Here is a 22,975-nt window from a genome sequence, read left to right as displayed (position 1 = left end):
GTTAGATTTCAAAGAATCATAAATTTTGACATGCTGAAATTTTGTCAGTTCTGTGACTTAGAGTCTACGTGAAAAAGTCTTTGGTTCTGTGTATCTGAAGTGAAGAGAGTAGTTCAGAGTCAGGGCAAAGAGAATGTGAATCAGAGTTTCCAGGATTTATTTCTCTCTGCACAGTGAGGACTCCACCACTTTGGGCTGTGCACTCAGGTAATCAGAGCTTTGACTGTCCGGCATTCTGCTGTCCTTTTGGCAGAGGTCTCCTTCCAGAACCCAGGCCAAGGAGTGCTTGAGGACCTAGCAGCCACGGCAGAGATAACATGCAAATCAATGACCCTTGACTTGAATTTTGATTGCTTCCTTTTTGATTGTTCTTTGTTTAAAATTTTTAGGGGGAATGTTTTGGTTTTCTGACTTTTGCCACTCTGCCTTCCAACGTGTTTGTCATTCCTTTATTTCTGCTTGAAACTGTGCTTGTTCCCAAAGTTTGTGAAATTCAAACTTCCTGATTGCTCTTGCCTGTGCTGAGATGGTGGTGGTTAAGCCTAAAGTGATAGCGGAAGTCCCACCCCGATCCTGTTGCAATTGGCGACAGGGTTTCTAAGTGTGCGGGTCGAGGCTGCTGGAAGAGCGGCGATTGGTCTGTGAGTATGGCAGAGACCTAGCCTGCGTCCCTGGGGAAGTTCGGCTGAGAGCCAGGGACTGCTGCTGGCATTTTCTGCCCTGGAGCCTGGGCTCTCAGAGAAGACAGTGCCGACTCCCAGGTGTGATCCACCTCCAGAAGATGCCCTGAGTGTTAACAGTTTTATCTTGTTCAGAGATGGAAACTACTACTGGAAAGACAATGAGCTTTCTAGTGAAGTGGCTTTCAAAGGAACACCGTAAATTTTACTTAGGATCAGAGTCAGTGTTTGTACACAGTCACTGTATCTTTTGAAAGAACTGCTAAATTCTTTTTTAATTGTAAAATTTCTTGGTATTTATCTTTGTGCCCCTGTAAATGTCTCACTTACCTGCTGGATGCCCAGAATTTTGACCAATGTGTAAGTTAGTAAGAAACTAGATTTAAGATCATTTCTTCCACTTAGGTTTCTGCACTCAAGATATAATTGAGTCTATAATTATTTTGCTTTAGATAAGCTTTTAACTCCTGATATAGAACCACAATATAGTGTTAATTTTACAGCTTAATATAGTAAAGACTCAATTCCTTGGTGGGCACTTAACTGGCAGCCTCACCTTTTTGGAAAATGCCTAAGAAATCCAGCTACTAAAAATTTCTCAGCAGCCAAATGAGAGGTCAGGAAGCTTTGGTATAGTGACCCAAAAAGGAAAAAAAAAAGCTTTCTGTTTCTTCCTTGAAGAATCAACTTCTCTCCCTTGTAGACTGCCCTCTCCTTTTTAGATGTAATTCTGATAAGCTTAGTTATCTATTTCTAAACTTAGCTTGAGAAAAGGGTGCAGAGGAAAGTCTGCCAGGCAGGCGCACCATTAATAGAAGGAAGTGACACTTCACAAGGGAGAAGATAGAAAAAGCTATAAAAAACACACATAATTCTGGGGCTTCCTTAGAAAAAAGAAAACAACCCTATGTACTTCAGTAGCCCCTGAGGGCAGTATGGTTTACTCTATGAGGATGATTTTGAGCCAGAAAAATTTATGTTCAGCATTCTCTAAGGGAGTGTACTGTTTTTTAAAAATGCCCATTAAATGGTTAAGTGAATTAAAACCGTGATGGCATATCACTACATACTTGTTAGAATGGCTAAAATAAATAATTCTGGCAATGCCAAGTGCTGGCAAGAATGCTGAGCAATTGGAATCGTCCCACATGGCTGGTGGGAATGCAAGATGGCACGCCACCCTAAAAAACAGCTCCCTTAGTTTCTTATAAAATGCATTTACCATGTGGTCCAGCAGTTGTACTCCTGGGTATTTTCCTAATGAAACTATTATTCACACAAAAACTGAACCTGAATGTTAGCAGTTTTATTCATAATAGCCAAAACTGGAAACAACCAAAATATCCTTTAATAGGTGAATAGTTAAGCTATGGTACTGTGCAATACTACTTAGCAATAAAAAGGGAGAAACTACTGATACATACAACTTGGATGAGTCTTTATAGCTTCATGTTGAGTGAAAGAAGCCAGGCTCAAAAGGTATGGTTCTATTTATATGACATTCTCTTGAAGATAAGGCTGTAGTGATGGGGACCCGATGAGTGGTTGCCTGAGGGTGTGAATATAAAGGGACAGCAGGAGGGAGCTTTTTGGGGTGATGGAACTGTTCTGTAACCTGATGGTAGTGGTGGTAGCATTTTTTTTGTGTGTGTGTGTGGTACACGGGCCTCTCACCGTTGTGGCCCCTCCCGTTGCGGAGCACAGGCTCCGGATGCGCAGGCTCAGCGGCCATGGCTCACGGACCCAGCCGTTCCTCGGCATGTGGGATCTTCCCAGACCGGGGCACGAGCCCGTGTCCCCTGCATCGGCAGGCGGACTCTCAACTACTGCGCCACCAGGGAAGCCCTGGTAGCATGTTTTAAAATCATAGAACTATACATCAAAAGTAAATAAAAGTTAATTTTACTGTATGATATTTGTATTTTTTTTAAGATTAAATAAAAATTGGCAAAGGAATTGATGCAAACATCTCACTATATATAATGTTGGGCATATGAGGCATTTTTCTTATAAAAATCTACCATCGTATTGGCCGTCTCCAGGGTTCTGCAAACTGGCAGAAAGTCTTAATTTCCCGTCAGCTTTGCTTAGAGAAATCTTCTTTGGCTTAGAAGAGTATGTCTTTGCTAAAGTAATAATTGCATTTCTTTAACCATTAGAAGTTGGCCCACACATCAGCTAATTTTGTTCAGGTCATTAAACTGCCCAGCCTGAACTTGGCTTCTGTTAGTTACTAGGAGCATTTCCTCTTGTGTGCCTTGAGTCATCATAACCTTTGAAACTTGGTGAGGACTGATGTTGATTTTAAAATCTTGGTGGCATTAGATGCCTGGAGCTTTACTAAATGTTTCTGCCTCAAGACTTGTGGTGTTGATGTGCAGGTTTATAATGAAGTCCTTGAAATCTTATCCTGAATCGGTACTCTGGGGTATTTACTCAGATCTTACATAAAGCAGAGCTCATGTTTTAAGTCACTGGAAGAATGTGAGATTAGGCTGTGGCCTGAGATCTTGGGATGATGATCTCTTTCTTTGTATACTTTGTAGGGTGCCAGTCCCATGCTAGGTCATCTCTCACAGTGCTGTCTCATTTAGCCCTCAGTATTTTGTTAATATGGGAAGAAACGGATTGCGATTGCTGATTGAGCAACGTCTGGGGACAAGTAACCAGTAACCTCTTCAAGAGGGAAGTGGTGTGCTGAAGTCAAAGTTCAGTTTCATTGTGTAAGAATGCTGTGGGGTGTGCCTACCTGCAGTTCACTCTTAGGTCAGATCTGATAGCAAAACGCCTCTGCTGCTTTTTCCAGGCAGCACAGTTTCTATCCAAGAGACACTGAAAACTAGCAATGTACTGTTATTCTTAAAGATCTCTAATTGATCAGGGAATACTTACAATTCAGAATCGACCACATTATAACTCAAACCAGCCATACATTTAAAATACTTATTTAAAAATATTTATTTTCTTCAAGTGTACCAGTTTTGTGACTGGCTTATTTCTCTTAGCCATAATGTCTTCAAGGTTCATCCATATTGTAATGTTGTGTCAGAATTTCCTTCCCTTATAAGGCTGAAAAATACTCTATTCTGTGGATGGACCACATTTAGTTTATGGATTCTTGGGTTGCTTCCCCCTTTGGCTGTTGTGACTAATGAATAGTGCTGCTGTGAATATGGGTGTACAAAAATCTGTCGGGAGTCACCGCTTTCAGTTCTTTGGGGTATGTACCCAGGAGTGGAATTGCTGGATCACTTGGTAATTTTATATTTAATTTCTCGAGGAATCACCATACTATTTTCCACAGCAGGTGCCTATGTATATTTTATATTATATATCATATGTTGTCAAAATAGTTTTAGTTTTTAACATTAATGCGATCACTACATTATTCAGCAATTTGTTTTTTTATAAGTGTGTAAAAAATCTTTTCATTTCTATACTTACAGTTCTAATTCTTTTTAATACCTGCATAGTGTATGATTTATCTATCCCCTACAAATGGTATGCACACACAAACTTGATAGATTGAAGAGTGTGCACATTTTAAAAGCCTTACAAGAAAATAGAGCCAACATTGCCAGACCTTCAGATTTTTCAAGAAAGTCAGAAATCCAGATTTTTATTTGAAATTATTCCATTTAAAAAACACCTTTAAGCCAAGGAAAATGGACTCCGGGCTAGATTCAGATCTTGAGCCACCAATTTGTGACTTCAGCACTGATACTTATCAACAGTTATCACCCATTTTTCAGGTTTAAAGTTAGACTTACCAAAGCCCATTGCCTCTTCCCTTCAACATTGCATTGTTGAAGCCTTTTTGATTACCAAAGCACTTCCATTTCCTGGAGTTACTGAAATACGACTTTCCATAAATGCCATAATTCTGTGGACCTTTTCTGTTATATACTCTTATTATTACCTCTTTTGAGGTTAATACTATGCACATATTCTTTCAACATCTGACAGTTTCCAGTGCACCCTTTTACTGTTCTCAAAGACTTGAGCAGCTGGTTTTATGTACTTAGAGATTACTTCTCCCATATCCCATTCAACACACAAACTGACTATTCTCTCTAATCTGACCTCAGATTAGTCACCTCTAGTGACTATTGTAATTTCACTTTAGCTACCCTAGGGTTTGTGTCCTATAATTAGCAGGAAGAATGATACCACCTTTAAGACTTCAAACTGCATGTCCCCCCTAGAGCCTGACTTTTACTGATATACCCTTCATTCTCCTTTCACTTTCCACAGTTGTCTCTTCTCCCAGTCTGTTCTGATTTCACTTTTAGCCCTAACTGCTTTGAGCCTGATGGTCACCTATTTCAAAGTTACACTTACCACCCTGGAGTCATCTTTGGCATTTTTATCATTCCATTCTGCCAGTCCCTGCAATATGACACATCAGTTCTAGCCCAGCAGTCTCTTACTTACACTTCTGTTCCTCATTTCTAGTATTCCCAACATGTGAACTCACCAAGTTTACCGAAAAGGTCTGGTGGGTTGTGAAACCAAATTATTGGGTGTTTATCAGCATTTAGAAAAATTCACACAGAATAAAATAGAATAAAAAGTAGAATGCAAGACATGTATTAAGGGTGAATACCATTACATTAAACTGTGTCTTACTGTGGATAGTAGTCAGAATTGCCTCTGGATCTGACCAGGCCCCCATGCCTAGTATCAACAGTGGAACTCATCTTGCACACAATGTCAGAGCACCCTGCAGGGTCCTCAGGTGAGTCATTCTCCTGGCAACGACTGTCAACAAAACCATTAATCCAAACTCTTTATTCAGGCTTTTAGACCCTCCTACAATCCGAATCCATTCTACCTTCCTTAGTTTCAGAATTCTTCTATTATACTTTTAAGATGCTCCCAACCAGACTGTTTACTGTTTCCCCAAGAAATGTCCATTTCCCAACTCTACTGATGTCTCCCTCTGTCTACCCCACTTTCGCTTGTCAGAATTTTGGTTCTACCTCAAAGCCCATCTCAAAAGCTTTATTGTAGCTACCTTCATATGTATCTCCCCCACTAACTCTAAGCTACTTGAGGCCAGGGACTAATTTTACTCCTCCTGTATTTCCTATGTTTAGTATAGGCATTCAACTTTTTAATCATATATTTTCTTTGTTCTATTTATATAGGCAATTTAATTATTTTCTTTCAACACCTGGGTCAATGGCCATTAAGTACGATTTATTTTCTTTAAATTTCTTATTCTCTCTTCTCTGGTTTCCAGTGATGATTCATTCTCCCTTTAGCAAACATTGAGTGCCTGCTATTGGCCAGGTGTGGAGGAGTGAATATAACAGAAAAGAATGGAATCCTTTAAGGAGTTTACTCTAGTGGAAGGGGGGGTGTGTGTGCTCATTTACATCATTTTCCCATGTCAACGTTTGGAACTTTCTTTGATGCCATAGGACCATCTATTTAGTCACTGAAGAGCAGTGATTCTCAACAGGGGCTAGAGGGCTGGTGATTTTGTTAAGGTCTAGAGACATTTTTGATTGTCACAGATGAGGGCATACTGGCTGCAGGCATCTAGAGGCAGGGGCCAGGGATGCTGCTAAACATTCTACAATGCACGGGACAGCCCCACAGTAAAGAATTATCCATTCCCAAATATCACCAGTGCCAAGGCTAGGAAATCCTGATGTGAACAAGTCAAAGAATTCTAAGCTTTGGGCCTTAGTAAAGCCATATAAAGGTTTGAAATAGAGATTTCTAAGTATACCAGGGAGATAAGTAAAAAAAGAGAATATAGCTTAGTTTTCTAAATAAGATACGTACATACACACACCTTCTCTCTTATATATGTCTAGACCCACGTTGCTCTTCATTTTGTTTTATACAATTAGAATTTATACAATGGAAAGAAATTAATTAAAACATACTACACATTCCAGCCTTAGTAAGAAATTGACCATAGGAATAAATACCATGTAATATGAAGAGGAGTTCCTTTTTTTTTTAAATTGGGATATAGTGGACATACAGCATTATATTAGCTTCAGCTGTACAGCATAATGATTCAATATATGTATATATTGTGAAATGATCACCACATTAAGTCTAGTTAACATCCATCACCATACATAGTTATACTTTTTTTTCTTATGAGAATTTTTAAGCTCTCTCTTAGCAACTTTCAAATATACAATACAGTGTTAACTACACTCTCCATGCTGTACATTACATCCACATGACTTATTTATTTTATACAGATGACCCTTGAACGACACGTGTTTGAGCAGTGTGGGTCCACTTATATGTGGATTTTTGTCAATAGTAAATATTACAATCTGTGGTTGGTTGAGTCCATGGATGCAGAACCGTGGATGGAGGACTAACTATAAAGTTATACACAGATTTTTGACTGCGTTGGGGGTTGGTTTGCCTAAACACCTCCCTCCCCATTGTTCAGGGGTCAACTGTAACTGGAAGTTTGTACATTTAGACTTCACCCATTTTCTCCACCCCCACCTTAAAGAAGCAATACTTCAGAATTTGAAAAATTAGATTTATTTTCCAATGGATTTATAGACAAAGTTTTATAAATAGAACAATTAGATGTAAGTGAATCAGAGTTCAGATAGAAATATTCTAAAATTCTCCAAATGTCTCTATATAGCTGGAATTAGTTTTTACTTATGTTTATGTTTTCTCTAGCAAGTAAGTCCTACGATGGATGACCACCTCTTAGAACATTATGTTTTCCATCTCTTAGAACACTGGCATGTAGTACGTGTTCAAAATATATTTGAGAAATGGACAAATCAATTCCAGACTCACCAGTTAGTCACCTTGTGCAAGGCAGTGATGGCAGAAAGATGGTAGAAAGTTTGTGTTCAAACCCAGAGTCTAGTCAATTCCACAGATAAGTAGTCTCAGCTTGGCCACCTGGCACAGAGGCTTTATCTTTGAGTAAGCCCTTTATGCTTCTTAATTTAGGAGCTGTGTTGAAGACATCAAAGGGGTGACTGCTTAGGGAAATTGGCTTCATTTAGCCATCTTTTTTTTTCTCCCTTGTTATACCTGGCTCTATCAAACATTGTTTCTAGGTATTTTAGGGCCAGTATAGAGTTGAACTTGGCACACTGATTTATCTGCAAAGGTGATGGTAAATCTACAGTAATTAAGGATCTGTGATCTAGAAACGTGATTCTTTTGTACCCCGGTTACTTGGTATTTCCCGCTTGTCTCTAGAATAAATTTATTTCTTTGGAAAAACTGAAACTACCCTGTTGGTATTTTGCCAATTAGTGTAAGAAAATATACTGGAAGGAGTATTACTGGAGGGTTGAGTTTTCATAGGTCTGGAGTGTATTGTTCATCTTCATGGGCAGGAGTGCCAGCCAGTCCAGACTGGGAGGGCCTCCCTGGACCGCTTGGATGAGCACAGGCACCATGGTTTTTCAATCTCCTGTACCTATGTGAGCCATTAAATATTTCAATAAAGAATTTGCACGTGTCACCATTTTGAAATAAATTGCATCAGTCTGAGATTCATTTTTCTGAATTCCAAAAGTTAAATTTTGATGTATTTTGGAATTGGATTTTTAAAAAGAATACTACTGCTTGGAGTTAGCTGAATCATTAGGAGATTAATATAGTAGGCTGAATAGACACTGAATACAAATAATGTTGGTGTTTCAACACTCCTTTTTTCTTTTAAATTAATTTTTATTGGAGTATGGTTGCTTTACAATGTTGTTAGCCTCCACTGCACAACAAAATGAATCAGCCAAACACATACAGATATCCCCTCCCTTTTGGACTTCACTCCCATTTAGGTTACCACTGTGCACTAGGTGAGTTCCCTGTGCTATATAGCATGTTCCTATCAGTTGTCCATTTTATCCATAGTATCAATAATATATATGTGTCAGTCTCAGTCTCCCAATTCCTCCCACCCCACCCCTTTCCCCCTTGGTTCAACATTCCTTTTTTTTTTTGCGGTACGCGGGCCTCTCAGTATTGTGGCCTCTCCCGCTGTGGAGCACAGGCTCCGGACGTGCAGGGTCAGCAGCCATGGCTCATAGGCCTAGCCGCGCTCCACGGCATGTGGGATCTTCCCGGACCGGGGCACGAACCCGTGTCCCCTGCATTGGCAGGCGGACTCTCAACCACTGCGCCACTAGGGAAGCCCTCAACGTTCCTTTTATTATTTTTATTTTAAAAATGTATGAAGTTTAACTTGCATTTCTTTTAGGACATTCACTCTCTTATTTAATTTTTTAACAGAGAAAGAAAACAGTTTTATTATTGAATAAGCATTGAAACAGATTGCAGTTGCATCACAGGCAACCTGCTAAAGAGATTGCAAAGAAGAAATCTCACCCTTTTATGTAGGCTGGCAGATATAATACATTACATATATGCTAATGTCATTATCCAAAGGAAAAATAAAACTTCTGTTTTGACAAGGAGGAAGTTATATCTTGGAGCTAAGTGCCTAGGATTTCTGAGAAAACAGGGAGACGGGGTGCCACCCTCTTATTATTATAATTTTTATCTTTATTTTTTTAATTGTAATAAACTATAACAAAAGTTTTACCATTTTAACCATTTCTTATTTTTATATTAATTTATTTTATTTTTGGCTGCGTTGGGTCTTCATTGCTGTGCGTGGGCTTTCTCTAGTTGCGGCTAGCGGGGGCTGCTCTTCGTTGCATTGTGCAGGCTTCTCACTGTGGTGGCTTCTCTTGTTGCAGAGCACGGGCCCTAGGTGTGCAGACTTCAGTAGTTGGGGTGGGCGGGCATAGCCGTTGTGGCTTGCGGGCTCTAGAGCACAGGCTCAGTAGTTGTGGTTCAGAGGCTTAGTTGCTCCGCAGCTAAGCATGTGGGATCTTCCTGGACCAGGGTTCGAACCCATGTCCCCTGCATTGGCAGGCGGAGTCTTGACCACTGCGCCACCAGGGAAGCCCGCCCATTTTAACCATTTTTAAGTGGAATTAAGTTCAGTAGAATTAAGTACAGTCTTCCCTCAGGTATATGCAGGGGACTGATTCCAGGAGACCCCTCAGATACCAAAATCCAAGGATGCTCAAGTCCCTGATGTAAAATGGTGTAGTACAGTGAGTACAGTCGGCTGTCCATATCAGCGGATGTGAAACCACATTCACACTGCTATGCAGCCATCACTCCCATCAATCTCTAGAAATTTCTCACCTTCCCAAAGTGAAACTGTCCTCATTGAGCACTAACTCCCCATTCCTCTCTGCCAGCCTGTGGCAGCCGCCATTTTACTTTCTTGTCTCTATGAATCTGACTACTTAAGGCACCTCATATGAATGGAATCACACAGAATTTATCTTTTTGTAACTGGTTTATTTCACTGAGCATAATGTCCTCAAGGTTCATCCGTGTTGTAGTATGTATCAGAATTTCCTTCCTTTTCAAGGATGCATAATAATTTCTTGTGTGGGATAGACCACATTTTGCTTATCTGTTCATCTGTCAGTGGACTCTTGGGTTGCTTCTACATTTTGGCTATCGTGAATAATATTGCTATGAAGATGGGGGTGCAAATATCTGTTTGAATCCTTGCGTTCAGTTCTTTTGAGTATATGCCCAGAAATGGAATTGCAGGATCATATGGTGATTTTATATTTTGAGAACTGTTATACCATTTTCCACAGCAACTACACCATTTTACATTCCACCAGCAATGTGTGAGGGTTCCAGTTTTTCCACATCCTCGCCAACACTTGCTTATTTCTGTTTTTTTTTTTAGTAGCCATCTTAATTGGTGTGAAATGGTATCTCGTGGTTTTGATTTACATTTCCCTATGATTAATGAAGTTGAGAATCTTTTCATGTGCCACTCCCTTATTTTAAAAGACATTGTTTTTCCTTGCTTTTAAGACCACTGCAACCAATTCTTATAGAATAACCAAGAGCTATATAAGATAAGACGTTTATTCAGCCATGATTACAGATTTCCTGAGGAGGAGAGGTTTACTTTTAGAGACATTGCTAATGTATGTCATGACACTAAAATTGCTCTTTTAAAGTAAACAACAACAATAAAAATCTTCTACCAAGTTAGCATTGACTTTCATGTTCTCACTCTTCAGCTCGACTTGAGTAGGGAGTAAGTAGCCTGAGTAAGTTTTACCCACCTCATGCATAGTGTCTAGAATTCTGCTGGATAAAGGTCAGAGCCTGATTTTTTTTTTTTTTTAACAAAAGAATTTAGGTTGACTTATCCTTTTACGTTCAGGTTAACTTATATCTTTTAAAGCCAGTAGCTGGTTGGAGGACGTGTCACATTATTCCCTGAGCCTCTGTAAAATTATTCTAAAGAAAAACCACATATGATATTTTTTTCTTTGTGTCAGAAAATCTCTTTATGACAACTCATAGTGTTTCAGGTCCTGCATGAAAAGTATGAAGAAGTAGATCCTTTCTCACATAGCTTACTTGAAAATAAATAGTACCTGACATTTATCAAGTGCTTATTATTTATGAATGATTCTGAGCTGTTTACATGTAGTAACTCATTTAATCATCACAGCTACCCTATGAGGTAGGAGAGTACTATTATTTTTGCAGATGAAGAAATGGAAGTACAGAAAGTATTAAAGTAGGCAGTGGAGTTCACCTGATGCCAGAGACACAAAACCTCACTGTACAAGTGCTTCTTCACTGGAGATTAGGAGTAAGTAACGGTGTTACATTTTCATTCTTATAGGACTTTCCCCATAGCTGCTTTCAGCATTAATAAATAATTACATTCACAAAGTAAGCTTGAGAATTTTTTAGTCATTATTCTTTGTAAAAAATACTGAATTTTGATGTATCTGCCTTTTTAATGATGAAACTTAAAACTGTTGAGATAAAAAGATTTACCTAGGATTCTGTGGCAAATATACAGTTACATAAAATTATCCCTAGCTAAATACAAAATACTTCATTGGGACCAAAAATGGGGCGTTTTGCCAGCTACTGAAGATCTTCAACACTGATTGCATACACCGTGTTTCTTGGTGACGGATGGGTGGAGAGGTGAGGCGAGGTGTTTGGTGGTTCCCAGCCTAGTTGTGGCTACCAAAGCACGTATCAAGTGGGCTTCCCTGGTGGCGCAGTGGTTAAGAATCTGCCTGCCAATGCAAGGGACACAGGTTCGAGCCCTGGCCCGGGAAGATCCCACATGCCGCGGAGCAACTAAGCCCGTGTACCACAACTACTGAGCCTGAGCTCTAGAGCCCGCAAGCCACAACTACTGAGCCCACGTGCCACAACTACTGAAGCCTGCACGCCTAGAGCCCGTGCTCCGCAAAAAGAGAAGCCACAGCAATGAGAAGCCCGCGCACCGCAACAAAGAGTAGCCCCTGCTCACCGCAACTAGAGAAAGCCTGCTCACAGCAACGAAGACCCAACACAGCCAAAAATAAAAAAATAAAATAAATAAATTTATATATTAAAAAAAAATAGTAAACGTTGAATGCTCTGTGCACTGTACTCAGGAGCTCTACGGTTTCACTCCCTTGATCTGAAGTTGCATTTTGATGCAGTGGTGATGGCAGCCATGGCAAAAATCAGTCAAGGCCTAGTGCCTTTAAGGTGGTAGGCGGTCTTTGGTTACTAGCCTGTGGTTTTCTGTGAGGAGGCTATGCATGATTCCAAGTCTGGCTCGCTCTCATAGGAGGCCTTAACCCTTTCTTTATCACCTGTGAGTAGATAGGTCTTGGCTTAATTTTTTAGCTTGCTTTTTATACTCTTCGGGAATTCAAATTGAAATAATCTTCCCAACATTGTATTTCATAGTTTTTACTCATTTCTAAACTAAGAATTAAGAACTAGACATACCATTTTCATTAAGCATAATGTGCCCAGTCTGAACCAGGAGCTGGAAGGCTAGGGAATTGGAGAAACAGAACACGGGGAATAGGGTGAGTAGAAGAGATGGGAAACAGGAGTGAAAGGCATTCAGACCGGAAGAAAGACACCCTGAAAGGAGAAAGAACAGCGATACCCTGTTAGACCCTGATTCCTAGAAGCTTAACCTCTGGAATTTAATTTTTTTTTAATTAAATAACTACCTCTCAGGTTCTGTTTCGATGCAATCCAGGCGTTTTCCTATCCTCACCCAAACCTTGCATCGAGTCTCCTCTGCACTGCATCCAATTCTTTGCCCCTGACTCTACCAGGCTCTTTGACATAAATCTTGAGGAATTGTTCAGTGGGCCTCTTACAGGTATTCTTGGTTGTTGGACTTTATTCTTTCATTCATAGGTTTATGCTGTGTGTGGTGGGCTTTCCTACTTCCCTTAGTTGGACTGTCTGGGGAGAGTTGTGTTTTCACATGATAGACTCTCGGAGACTTTGCCTGCCAGGCCTTTCAGTGCTTTGTTCACATGATGAAATAGCTTAAAACAGTCTCTCAGTTAGTGTCTTGTAGACCAGGGGTCCCCAACCCCTGGGCTAGGGACTGGTACCGGTCCATGGTCTGTTAGGAACCAGGCCGCACAGCAGGAGGTGAGCAGCGGATGAGTGAGCAGAAGCTTCATCTGTATTTACAACTGCTTTCCATGGCTCGCATTACTGCCTGAGCTCTGCCTGCTGTCAGATCACCTGCGGCATTCGATTCTTATAGGAGTGCGAACCCTACTGTGAGCTGCGCATGTGAGGGATGTAGGTTGTGTGCTCCTTATGAGAATCTAAAGCTTGATCTGAGGTGGAGCTGAGGCGGTGATGCCAGCTCTGGGGAGCGGCTGCAAATACAGATTATCATTAGCAGAGAGGTTTGACTGCACAGAGACCATAATAAATCAGTTGCTTGCAGACTCATATCAAAAGTCTTATCAGTGAGTGGCAAGTGAAAGGAAGCCCAGGGCTCCCACTGATTCTGCATTATGGTGAGTTGTATAATTATTTCATTATATATTACAATGTAATAATAATAGAAATCAAGTGCACAATAAATGTAATGCACTTGAATCATCCCAAAACCATTCCTTCCCCCCACCGCCGCCTCCAATCTGTGGAAAAATTGTCTTCCAGGAAACTGGTCCCTGGTGCCAAAAAGGTTGGGGACTGCTTTTGTAGACTATTGTGTTTTTTTTTTTTTTTCTTTTTAAAATAAACTTCTTACTTGGGAATAATTTGGGGTTTATAGAAAAGTTGCAAAAATGGTACAGAGAGTTCCTGAATATCCTTCACTCAGCTTTCATGCATCTTAGCATCCTATGAGCTAGTACAACTGTTACAACTAAGAAATTAGCATTGGTACAGTACCATTAACTGCATTATGTATTTCATTCAGATTTCTTCCATTTTCTACCTGTATCCTTTTTGGATTCCCTGTTGCCTTTAGGCGTCTTGTCTACTTACTGATCTCTGATCTGGGACAGCTTCTCAGCCTCTGCTTGTCTCTGTGGTGACCTTGACACTTTTGGAGAACTGATCAGGCATTTGGTAGGTTGGCCTCCAGTTTGGGCTGTCTGATATTTTCTTGTGATTTGGGGAGAATGCTCCAGAGGGGCAGTGCCCTCCTTCCGTATATCTACTGGGCGTCTGCTCAGTGACATGCCTTTTAGTGGAGAATGGTATTTAGAAACCAGATCGGGGTACAGATGTTCTTTCTCCTGGGGTGTTGCTGCTTCTAGGTTCTCTGCTGACACCTGGGAGATATAGGTGTGTGTTTATAGACTAATCCACGTGCACACACTTAACCTCTAATGATTTCTGTGCCTGTCTGTCTGTGTTGTCATCTACTTGTGGGTTCTTACGGACATCTCCATGGCTAACCCAACACTACAGGGTCATGCTAGCCTCCTCCCTTTGCACATTTGTAAGCCCGTTCTCTGATAGGGAGACACTGAGGTCATCTACCATCCATTTACCCCAACCTTAACACACGTGAAAGTGATTTCAGAGTTGTTCATTGGCACCCCTGTGACAGACGGTTTATAATACAATTCGATACATTTGTCAGTTTGCATTCTGGCCTACCATCCCTGACTGCTGGCTGATTTTTTTTTTTAAGTCGTGTATATTAAAGTTTATCCTTTGTATGATATGTACAATGATGTGAGTTTGTACAAATGCAGAGTCATGTATCCATCAGCCAGACTCTTTCATTTAGGTGTTTTGTGGGGTTTTTATTTCCCTAATTAAGTAACTGCTACACCACACTTCCATTGTTCACTTGTTGGAAAGGATTGCATCTCTGTTACCTTGTGGTTTTTAATGCCATGTAGCCTTCCTCAGATAAAGGCAAAATGGATTTTAACCAGTGGGGAAGAATACTAGAATTTCAGAAGTTGAAAGAATTTTAAAGATTCATTAATTTTACATTCCTAGCTAGGCAGGTTGGACATCAAGCCAGAACTGGAACCTGGACATTTTGGTTCTCCTCGCCATCCATATCACTCAGGGTACCTGAGATAGGAAAGATGAGCACGACAAGGGGCGCAGATTGCTCCACCTTGCCTTATTATTATTATTTTTTTTATTGAAGTATAGTTGATTGAACTAACACAATGTGTTAGTTTCTGGTGTACAGCAAAGTGATTCAGTTATACACCTTGCTTTAGATTTGAAGTCTGTGCTTACTTAAGGGCAGAGTTCCTTTATCTTTTGTTTTAGGAGATTAATTCTAGCAGACAATTATTTGTTTAATGTTAGGTGTGCTTTGGGGGAGGATTAAGATATTGTTAACATTTACAAATTAGTCTTGTAGTGAGTTATTAATAGTTCATTCACTTTGCTTATTAATGCCAGGCTGAAACCAAGTGTTCTGAATGAATGAGAAATTGTGTTTGGGGAAGGGTCAGTGGAAGGAGGTGACTGTGGAAAGCGCTACATTCCACTCCCCAGAGATAGATGAAACTGCTCTATAAGGCTCTACTGCCTGTTGGTTTCTACTGTTTAGAGTTCATAGTAATCTTTATAAATAATTTAAAGACTGTTTGGGGCCCCTGAACTGGGACTCCCAGAGTTTTTCGTTTCATAAATAGTTTTTACTTTGTGCCAGGCACCAAGCTAGACCCTTGATATGTAGATGAGCAAATTGTGTGCCTTGTCTGGCAGGAGACGGATGTGAAAGGAGGAGTATTTGCCCCCAGTGCGGTGGCATAGAGGTGGCCAGTGTGGGCGTGCATATATGAGGGCTGTTTCAACTTTTTATTAGATTTTTTTCCTTTAAAAAAGTTTTTTTCTACCATAATTCAAAAAGAGTCATGTACCACAATGTTCATTGCAGCACTATTTACAGTAGCCAGGACATGGAAGCAACCTAAGTGTCCATCAACAGATGAATGGATAAAGAAGATGTGGCATATATATACAATGGAATATTACTCAGAGATAAAAAGAAACAAAACTGAGTAATTTGTAGTAAGGTGGATGGACCTAGAGTCTGTCATACAGAGTGAAGTAAGTCAGAAAGAGAAAAGCAAATACCGTATGCTAACACGTATATATGGAATCTTAAAAAAAAAAAAAAAGGTTCTGAAGAACCTAATGACAGGACAGGAATGAAGATACAGACGTAGAGAATGGACTTCAGGACATGGGGAGGGGGAAGGGTAAGCTGGGACAAAGTGAGAGAGTGGCATGGACATATATACACTCCCAAATGTAAAATAGATAGCTAGTGGGAAGCAGCCGCATAACACAGGGGGATCAGCTCGGTGCTTTGTGACCACCTAGAGGGGTGGGAGAGGGAGGGGATATGGGGATATATGTATCTGTATAGCTGATTCACTTTGTTATAAAGCAGAAACTAACACCATTGTAAAGCAATTATACTGCAATAAAGATGTTAAAAATAATAATAAATTAAAGTTTTTTTTCTTTCTTTTTTTTTAAGTATAATTGTGCCACCGTGCACAACTGTGTTAGTTTTTGCTTACTCCCTTTCAGTCTTTTTCCATAGGTGCAGTTTTATGTGGTTGTATGTAGCAGATATTGTATTCTGAAATGGTTTTGCTTAATATTTTATTCTAAGCTTTTCTCAAGTTTCTCCACAACATCGTGTAGTTGCTGTGTTTACCCAGCTCCTTAATGTTAACTTATTTTTCCCATGGAAGGCTACCCTCACCCTTTTTATGCTCCCAACGTTTTTTATCAGATACGTTGCTTTCTTAGGCTCTATTTCCTGGCGTAAGATTGCTCCAGAGTCAAAGAGTATGAGTGCTTTACAGCTCTGGAAATATATTGCCTGTTGTTTTACAATGCCCACAGCCTTCCTTGAAAACCTGCCAGATTAGATCTGTCCCTGCCTGCTCTGACTCCATTGCCTACTGCTTTCCCCTGGGTCTCTGGGATGAGGCTGCAGACACCACACTCAGCTCTGAGTCAGTATACCTGCTGTTCCCCTGCTTGAACACCCCACTGAGTGACCACACAGGGCTACCTCCTCCTTTCCCCTCCAAGGGTTGTTGTGAGGATAATGAGGTGATGTTGTGAGGTATGCAGAGAGTGGGTGCTCAGGGAGGATGAGTCTCTGGACCGCTCTTGTCCTGGAGCTGGGCAGAGCTAGGTTCTGAACTGCTGGCAGCCTCAGTTTCCTGGAAGAATAGGTTAACAAACTCTCTTGCAAAATATAGCTTGTACAGTACTCAACTCATACATTTAATTTTGCCCCATCTCCTCTACAGGATATCTGGCTCTATGAAGCAAGCAGCCATGCTGCCTTTTCTAGAACTCCTCTGAGGGGACTGGAGCTAGGGGGTGGTAACTCACAATCTCTCTTCATTTCAGGGCCTCTTAGGAAGATTGTGCAGACTTAATATTAAAGATGTCTGGAAAACAGGAATTGCTGGTGATTTTTAAATGCCTTAAGACATTGCTGTAAATATAAAGTTTTATGTAATAAAGTGATTTGAGGTAGAGAGCATGGACTTGGAGATTATCATTTCTAGATGAAGCTGGGCTAATTAAAATAAATTTTAACTGTAGTTTTCTATTTTAGTGAAAGTACTCTTTTTAGACTGAGATAAAACAGCATCATCCTATTCTAAGACAGAAGAGTAATTGACTAATTGTATGTTGTTATTGTTTTCTTTGTAAAGCAAAATATTTTTATCAAAATACTTATTAAGAGAATGCAAAAAATTATTTTTCCTTTAAATATGCATCTTTAAAAGGACTGCTTTGCCGCTGAGATTTCATTATAACTAACTTTCTAACAAAATTTGCTGCAAGTCAGTGAGAAATGAGAGTAACTCTACAATGATGTCCATCTAGTAGGTGACCATTGAACACTTGAACTTAATTTTTAATGTATTTTAAATTTTAATTCAGTATAGCCACAAATCGGGCAGTGTAGTTCTAGAAATTTATGTTTAAGGGCACTCACTTGTTTTTTACCTTTAGGGCTCTATGGAGAGTTAATTTTCCACAGCTGAGTCACCCAATTAAGTTTAAAATTCTGTTTTCTAAAATACCTTTATCCATTGTAGGGGGAAAAAAAACCTGCCAAATTTTAGTTGGTTAAATGAGTGTGGGTAACAGCAGGAGAGGAATTGTCTTTGACTTTATATATATAATTTTAGGAAAATGTTTTTCAATGCCGTTTGGTATGTTTTTTGGAATAGAGAAATTCTGGGGGCTTTTTGCTTTCCTGTGGGCGTTGCTTCTCTGCCCTCTTTAGTATGTGATGGACACCTGAGATAGATGGGGTTGACCTTTCACAATGGGAGAGCCAGTAGAAGTAAGAAGCTTTAGCTTGTAGTTTTCATCACTAAAAAGGCAGTAAATTTAGACCTAGCCTTCACAGTGGTCCTGAACCTGGTGCCATACCACCAGGCCTGGTCCTTTGCACAGAATAAACGAGTGACAATTATTTGGGGGTAAACATGTTCATTCTTATTATTACCCATATGCTGAATGCTTCAGGGTCTATAGTAACTAGTAGGTAGGTGATGGATAATACTTGGCTTTTTTTTTTTTAATCCTTCTGGTTATTTCACCTATTTGCTTTGACTTACTTTGAAGAAATTATTTTGTTTTCACTGAGAGTGGCTGGCTTCTTTCTGTCTCCGTCCTTTACACTTCTTTATTTTCCTCTTCTGTCTCTTTTTTTCCCATCTGTCTCTTTTCCTTCAAAATACTGTCACAGGGGCCACCTGGGATTGTGTATTTTTAAACAGGGTGATCTTTGAACTTGATAAGAAATTGAAAGTTAATTTGCAGTCTGGATGGGATCGTAAGTTACTGACCAGGAGATTATTTCCCACTGAAATTTCTTATTTGAGCAATGTGCTGCATACTTTATGATTGTTAGTTTTGACTGTTTGGCTCTCTTGTATATCTTCCATATCTGGAATTTACAGATTCTGTACAGATATGTCTGTGTATTGAGCACGTGCTGAAGTGGTGCCTGGCCTCTGACGAAGTGGTCTTCTCCCTTGCACAGGTTGCACAGAGCATCGAGGATCATCATCAAGAAGTGATCGGTTTCTGCAGAGAAAACGGCTTCCACGGCTTAGTTGCATACGACTCTGATTATGCCCTGTGCAACATCCCCTACTATTTCAGTGCCCATGCCCTAAAACTGAGCCGGAATGGGAAAAGTCTCACCACAAGCCAATATCTGATGCACGAGGTTGCCAAGCAGCTGGACCTGAACCCAAACCGCTTCCCTATCTTTGCTGCTCTGTTAGGTAGGTGGGCAGTGTGAAAATTCATTTTATAAAGGAGTTCTGTACTCGGGACATACTGTTGTTGTTTTTTTTTAATTTCAATGCTAGAATGTTTGGGATTGTATCTTACTTAAATTTCAAAAAAACAGGGAATGGGCTGGGCTTCTCCTCAGTAACATTCTTTACTCATTATTTTTTGGTGTCACTGAAAATGTGCTTCATTTGTTCTTGTTTGTTTATGTATTGTTCCACTTAGGCCGATAAACTAATTTTGTGAAAAAAAATGCCCTTAAAGTTTGGGGAAAATAACATTTAAAAATCACAAGTGTTAACACAGTCTCACTTATGAAAATTAAACATTTAAACCTTTGGCACAAATTATGTTTGTTATAGAAGAAAATATGCTGTGAAGTTAGCACTGTCATGTTTTCCCCTCATTTTCAGGATTCTCATTACTTTAAAAGGAAAACAACAAAAATAAACTACGTTACCTTGTTTCCAGTGCCTGCATCTTAAGTAAATGTATACATGTCTTTAAAAACTCCCTTGGAGGGGGCTTCCCTGGTGGCGCAGTGGTTGAGAGTCCGCCTGCCAATGCAGGGGACACGGGTTCGTGCCCCGGTCCGGGAAGATCCCACGTGCCGTGGAGTGGCGGGGCCCGTGAGCCATGGCCGCTGAGCCTGCGCGTCCGGAGCCTGTGCTCCGCAACGGGAGAGGCCACAACAGTGAGAGGCCCGTGTACCACAAAAAAAAAAGAAAAGAAAAAAAAACACTCCCTTGGAGGAATTCCTTATGCTGAATACCTAGAAAGGATGAAATCTGGTTTCAACTAAGATTTTATATATTAATTTCTTTCTCTTAAAAATAACTTGGCAATAGGTAATATATTTGTTTATCACTTTATGTCTGTAGTTTATAGTTATTTCTTTCTTTTCTGTCCACTTCCCTTTCTTGTGCTTGGAATGTACATGTTTCTAGCTACTTGAATATCCGGCTCTAGTTTGCTCAGAGTTTGTAAAAATTATGTCCACAGTATAAGTAAATGTGTTCTGAGCAAAGCCCTCCTGTGAGTAAAATCCATGAATTTCAGTGATGGGATTGAGGGCTGTTTGGGACACACAGGCCCTTTTTGAAAGATGTGTGGTCTCCAGAAAAGTGCGATCTTATTGTACTCTCTCAATTTCTGTTCTAGTGCTTAGCAGCCTGATCTGGTCATGTTTAAGAGGGGGATTATATTGTGGGTTATTTTTAGAAATTCCTAATTATCAGATTTTTTATAAACATTCCAAAAAAGTTTTATACAACTAGAAATTATAGTGAGACAGCCATAATTTTTCATATATTATTTGGTGATAACATTTCAAACTGTATAACTACAAATCAATCAAAAACTTTCTGATTTTACAAGTTGTCTTTATTTGGATCTAATCTCAAATACATGTCTTTAAGTTAGTACTTGGCTATTTTCTGTCCATTTTCTTAGTGAACTCTTGTGACTTGGGATTTGGAGGATTAAAACCTAATTTCTAAATGTATGTAGTACTTTCATATTTTCAGACATTAAAATATAAAAGGATATTTCCTCAAATGTTAAAAAGTGATGGAGTGGATGGGCACATTATGAAAAGTTTCATATTTACTTAAATGTTACTACAGTTGACTTTAAGTGAATGGGAAAATTGTATGCTTTTAGAATATGGATGCCTTAACTAATTTGGGAAGGATATTTGTTTATCTTATTTAAGGAAACATTGAATAAATTTCTTGGGAGATAATGCCAACTAATACTTCTCTGGCTAACTTATTTTGTGAAATAGTAAAAGAAATGAAAAACAATAGTAACGTTGTGAATAATTTAGTAATAAATTAAGGCTTGGAATTTCTTCAGAAAATTTAGGCAAGTTATAGATAAACGCTTAATTGGGTGAACATTTTTAGTTTAGATTTTGTGTAAAAGTTTCAACGTCCTCAAATAAGAAAGATTATTTTTCCAATAGAAAGTATAATTTCTCCTTTTTTGTAATAGAAGGTATAGCTATATAAGATGTTTTGTTTTAGAAAGGTTGAGTGAAATACTCATTTAAGTATTTGACCCAAGTTTTAACAGACTGTTCTTTTTTTTTTTTACATCTTTATTGGAGTATAATTGCTTTACAATGTTGTGTTAGTTTCTGCTTTATAACAAAGTGAATCAGCTATACATATACATATATCCCCATATCTCCTCCCTCTTGCATCTCCCTCCCACCCTCCCTATCCCACCCCTCTAGGTGGTCATAAAGCACTGAGCTGATCTCGCTGTGCTACGTGGCTGCTTCCCACTAGCTATCTATTTTACATTTCACAGTGTATATATGTCCATGCCACTCTCTCACTTTGTCCCAGCTTACCCTTCCCCCTCCCTGTGTCCTCAAGTCCATTCTCTACATCTGCGTCTTTATTCCTGTCCTGCCCCTAGGTTCTTCATAACCTTTTTTTTTTTAGATTCCATATATATGTGTTAGCATGTGGTATTTAACAGACTATTCTTTTTTTTTTCTTTTTTTTTTTTTTGCGGTACGCGGGCCTCTCACCGTTGTGGCCTCTCCTGCTGCGGAGCACAGGCTCCGACGCGCAGGCCTAGCAGCCATGGCCCACGGGCCTAGCCGCTCCGTGGCATGCGGGATCCTCCCGGACTGAGGCACGAACCCGCGTCCCCTGCATCGGCAGGCGGACTCCCAACCACTGCGCCACCAGGGAAGCCCTAACAGACTATTCTTGATGTTGGAATTGGCTTAATATCTTTTCAGATAGAAGCTTCAAAAACAAATCTCAGATACTTAATACTTACTTCACAGTAAAGTTCTATACATTCCATGAGCCGAGGAAAGCAGTACAAAACTCGGTAACTGATACAATTAGGACTTAACTTTGCTCTTCTGGACATAATGACAGTTTGGTACATCTGTATCATGTATTTGTGTGTTTAGAGTATTATGATTAGCAGTATTGCAAATGAACTCACCTTGTTTTGTTTTCTGTTAGCAGCTGATTAATGAATCTGCTTAGTGTGGAGATGACTAAATCATAATATAAAAATTACAGAATTATTTAGGAAATTACTGCTTCTAAATTGTATCAAGACCACTAACAAATCAAAGATGTTAGTGTATCAGGCATCCAAGCACTACACTGAAGGGAGAATGTTCCCTGCAAAATGTAGTTTCTCAGCTGAATACACTTCTTATTTGTGACACAGCCCTGGTGATAGTGCATAGAGCTGATTGGCACTTCTTGATAGCACTTGTAGTCTGTGCTTTGTACACCTATTTGTGGGTGGTGCTGGAAATTACGGGAGGAGGGTGTTGATCCATGTCACAGGCAGCAAACATTGTCACTTAACCTTCCTTAGATTTTATAACTAGATTCTGCTTCTGCTGTTGAACCTACTTCACAGAATGCAGTTTGAACCATAGTCTCTCATAAACAAATGAAAAGTTGTTTCAAATTGACATTTGGCATCTGGCATTATCAGACTGACCTTAATACTGTGCTGGGGAATTACTTAGGTTTTTATGCAGTTTATTCAGTTTGAATGCTGTTGAGCCTCTACTGGAAATTCACGTTGTGCTTGAGGCAGCTGCAAGAAGTCTGTCTGCTGTATGTTGCTTTGTATTAAAAGATGAAGAAATATTCTCAATTTCTGTGTGGAAG

General features: G+C 39.7%; 1 protein-coding gene across 2 annotated transcripts in view; it reads left to right on the top strand.

Moving 5' to 3' along the window:
- Positions 1-22,975, top strand: part of FAM120A (family with sequence similarity 120 member A) — a 104,914-nt gene that overhangs the window by 1,517 nt on the left and 80,422 nt on the right. For both annotated transcript variants that reach the window (XM_060015031.1, XM_060015030.1), the window contains exon 2: positions 19,057-19,303. In XM_060015031.1, the coding sequence (XP_059871014.1) occupies positions 19,057-19,303 (247 nt within the window). The remainder of the gene's footprint in view (positions 1-19,056; positions 19,304-22,975) is intronic.

Source organism: Delphinus delphis, chromosome 6 (genome assembly GCF_949987515.2).
Source record: "Delphinus delphis chromosome 6, mDelDel1.2, whole genome shotgun sequence".
NCBI lineage: Eukaryota > Metazoa > Chordata > Mammalia > Artiodactyla > Delphinidae > Delphinus > Delphinus delphis.
Note: the sequence above shows the minus strand (reverse complement) of the source record. Positions and strands in the feature narration are given on the sequence as shown.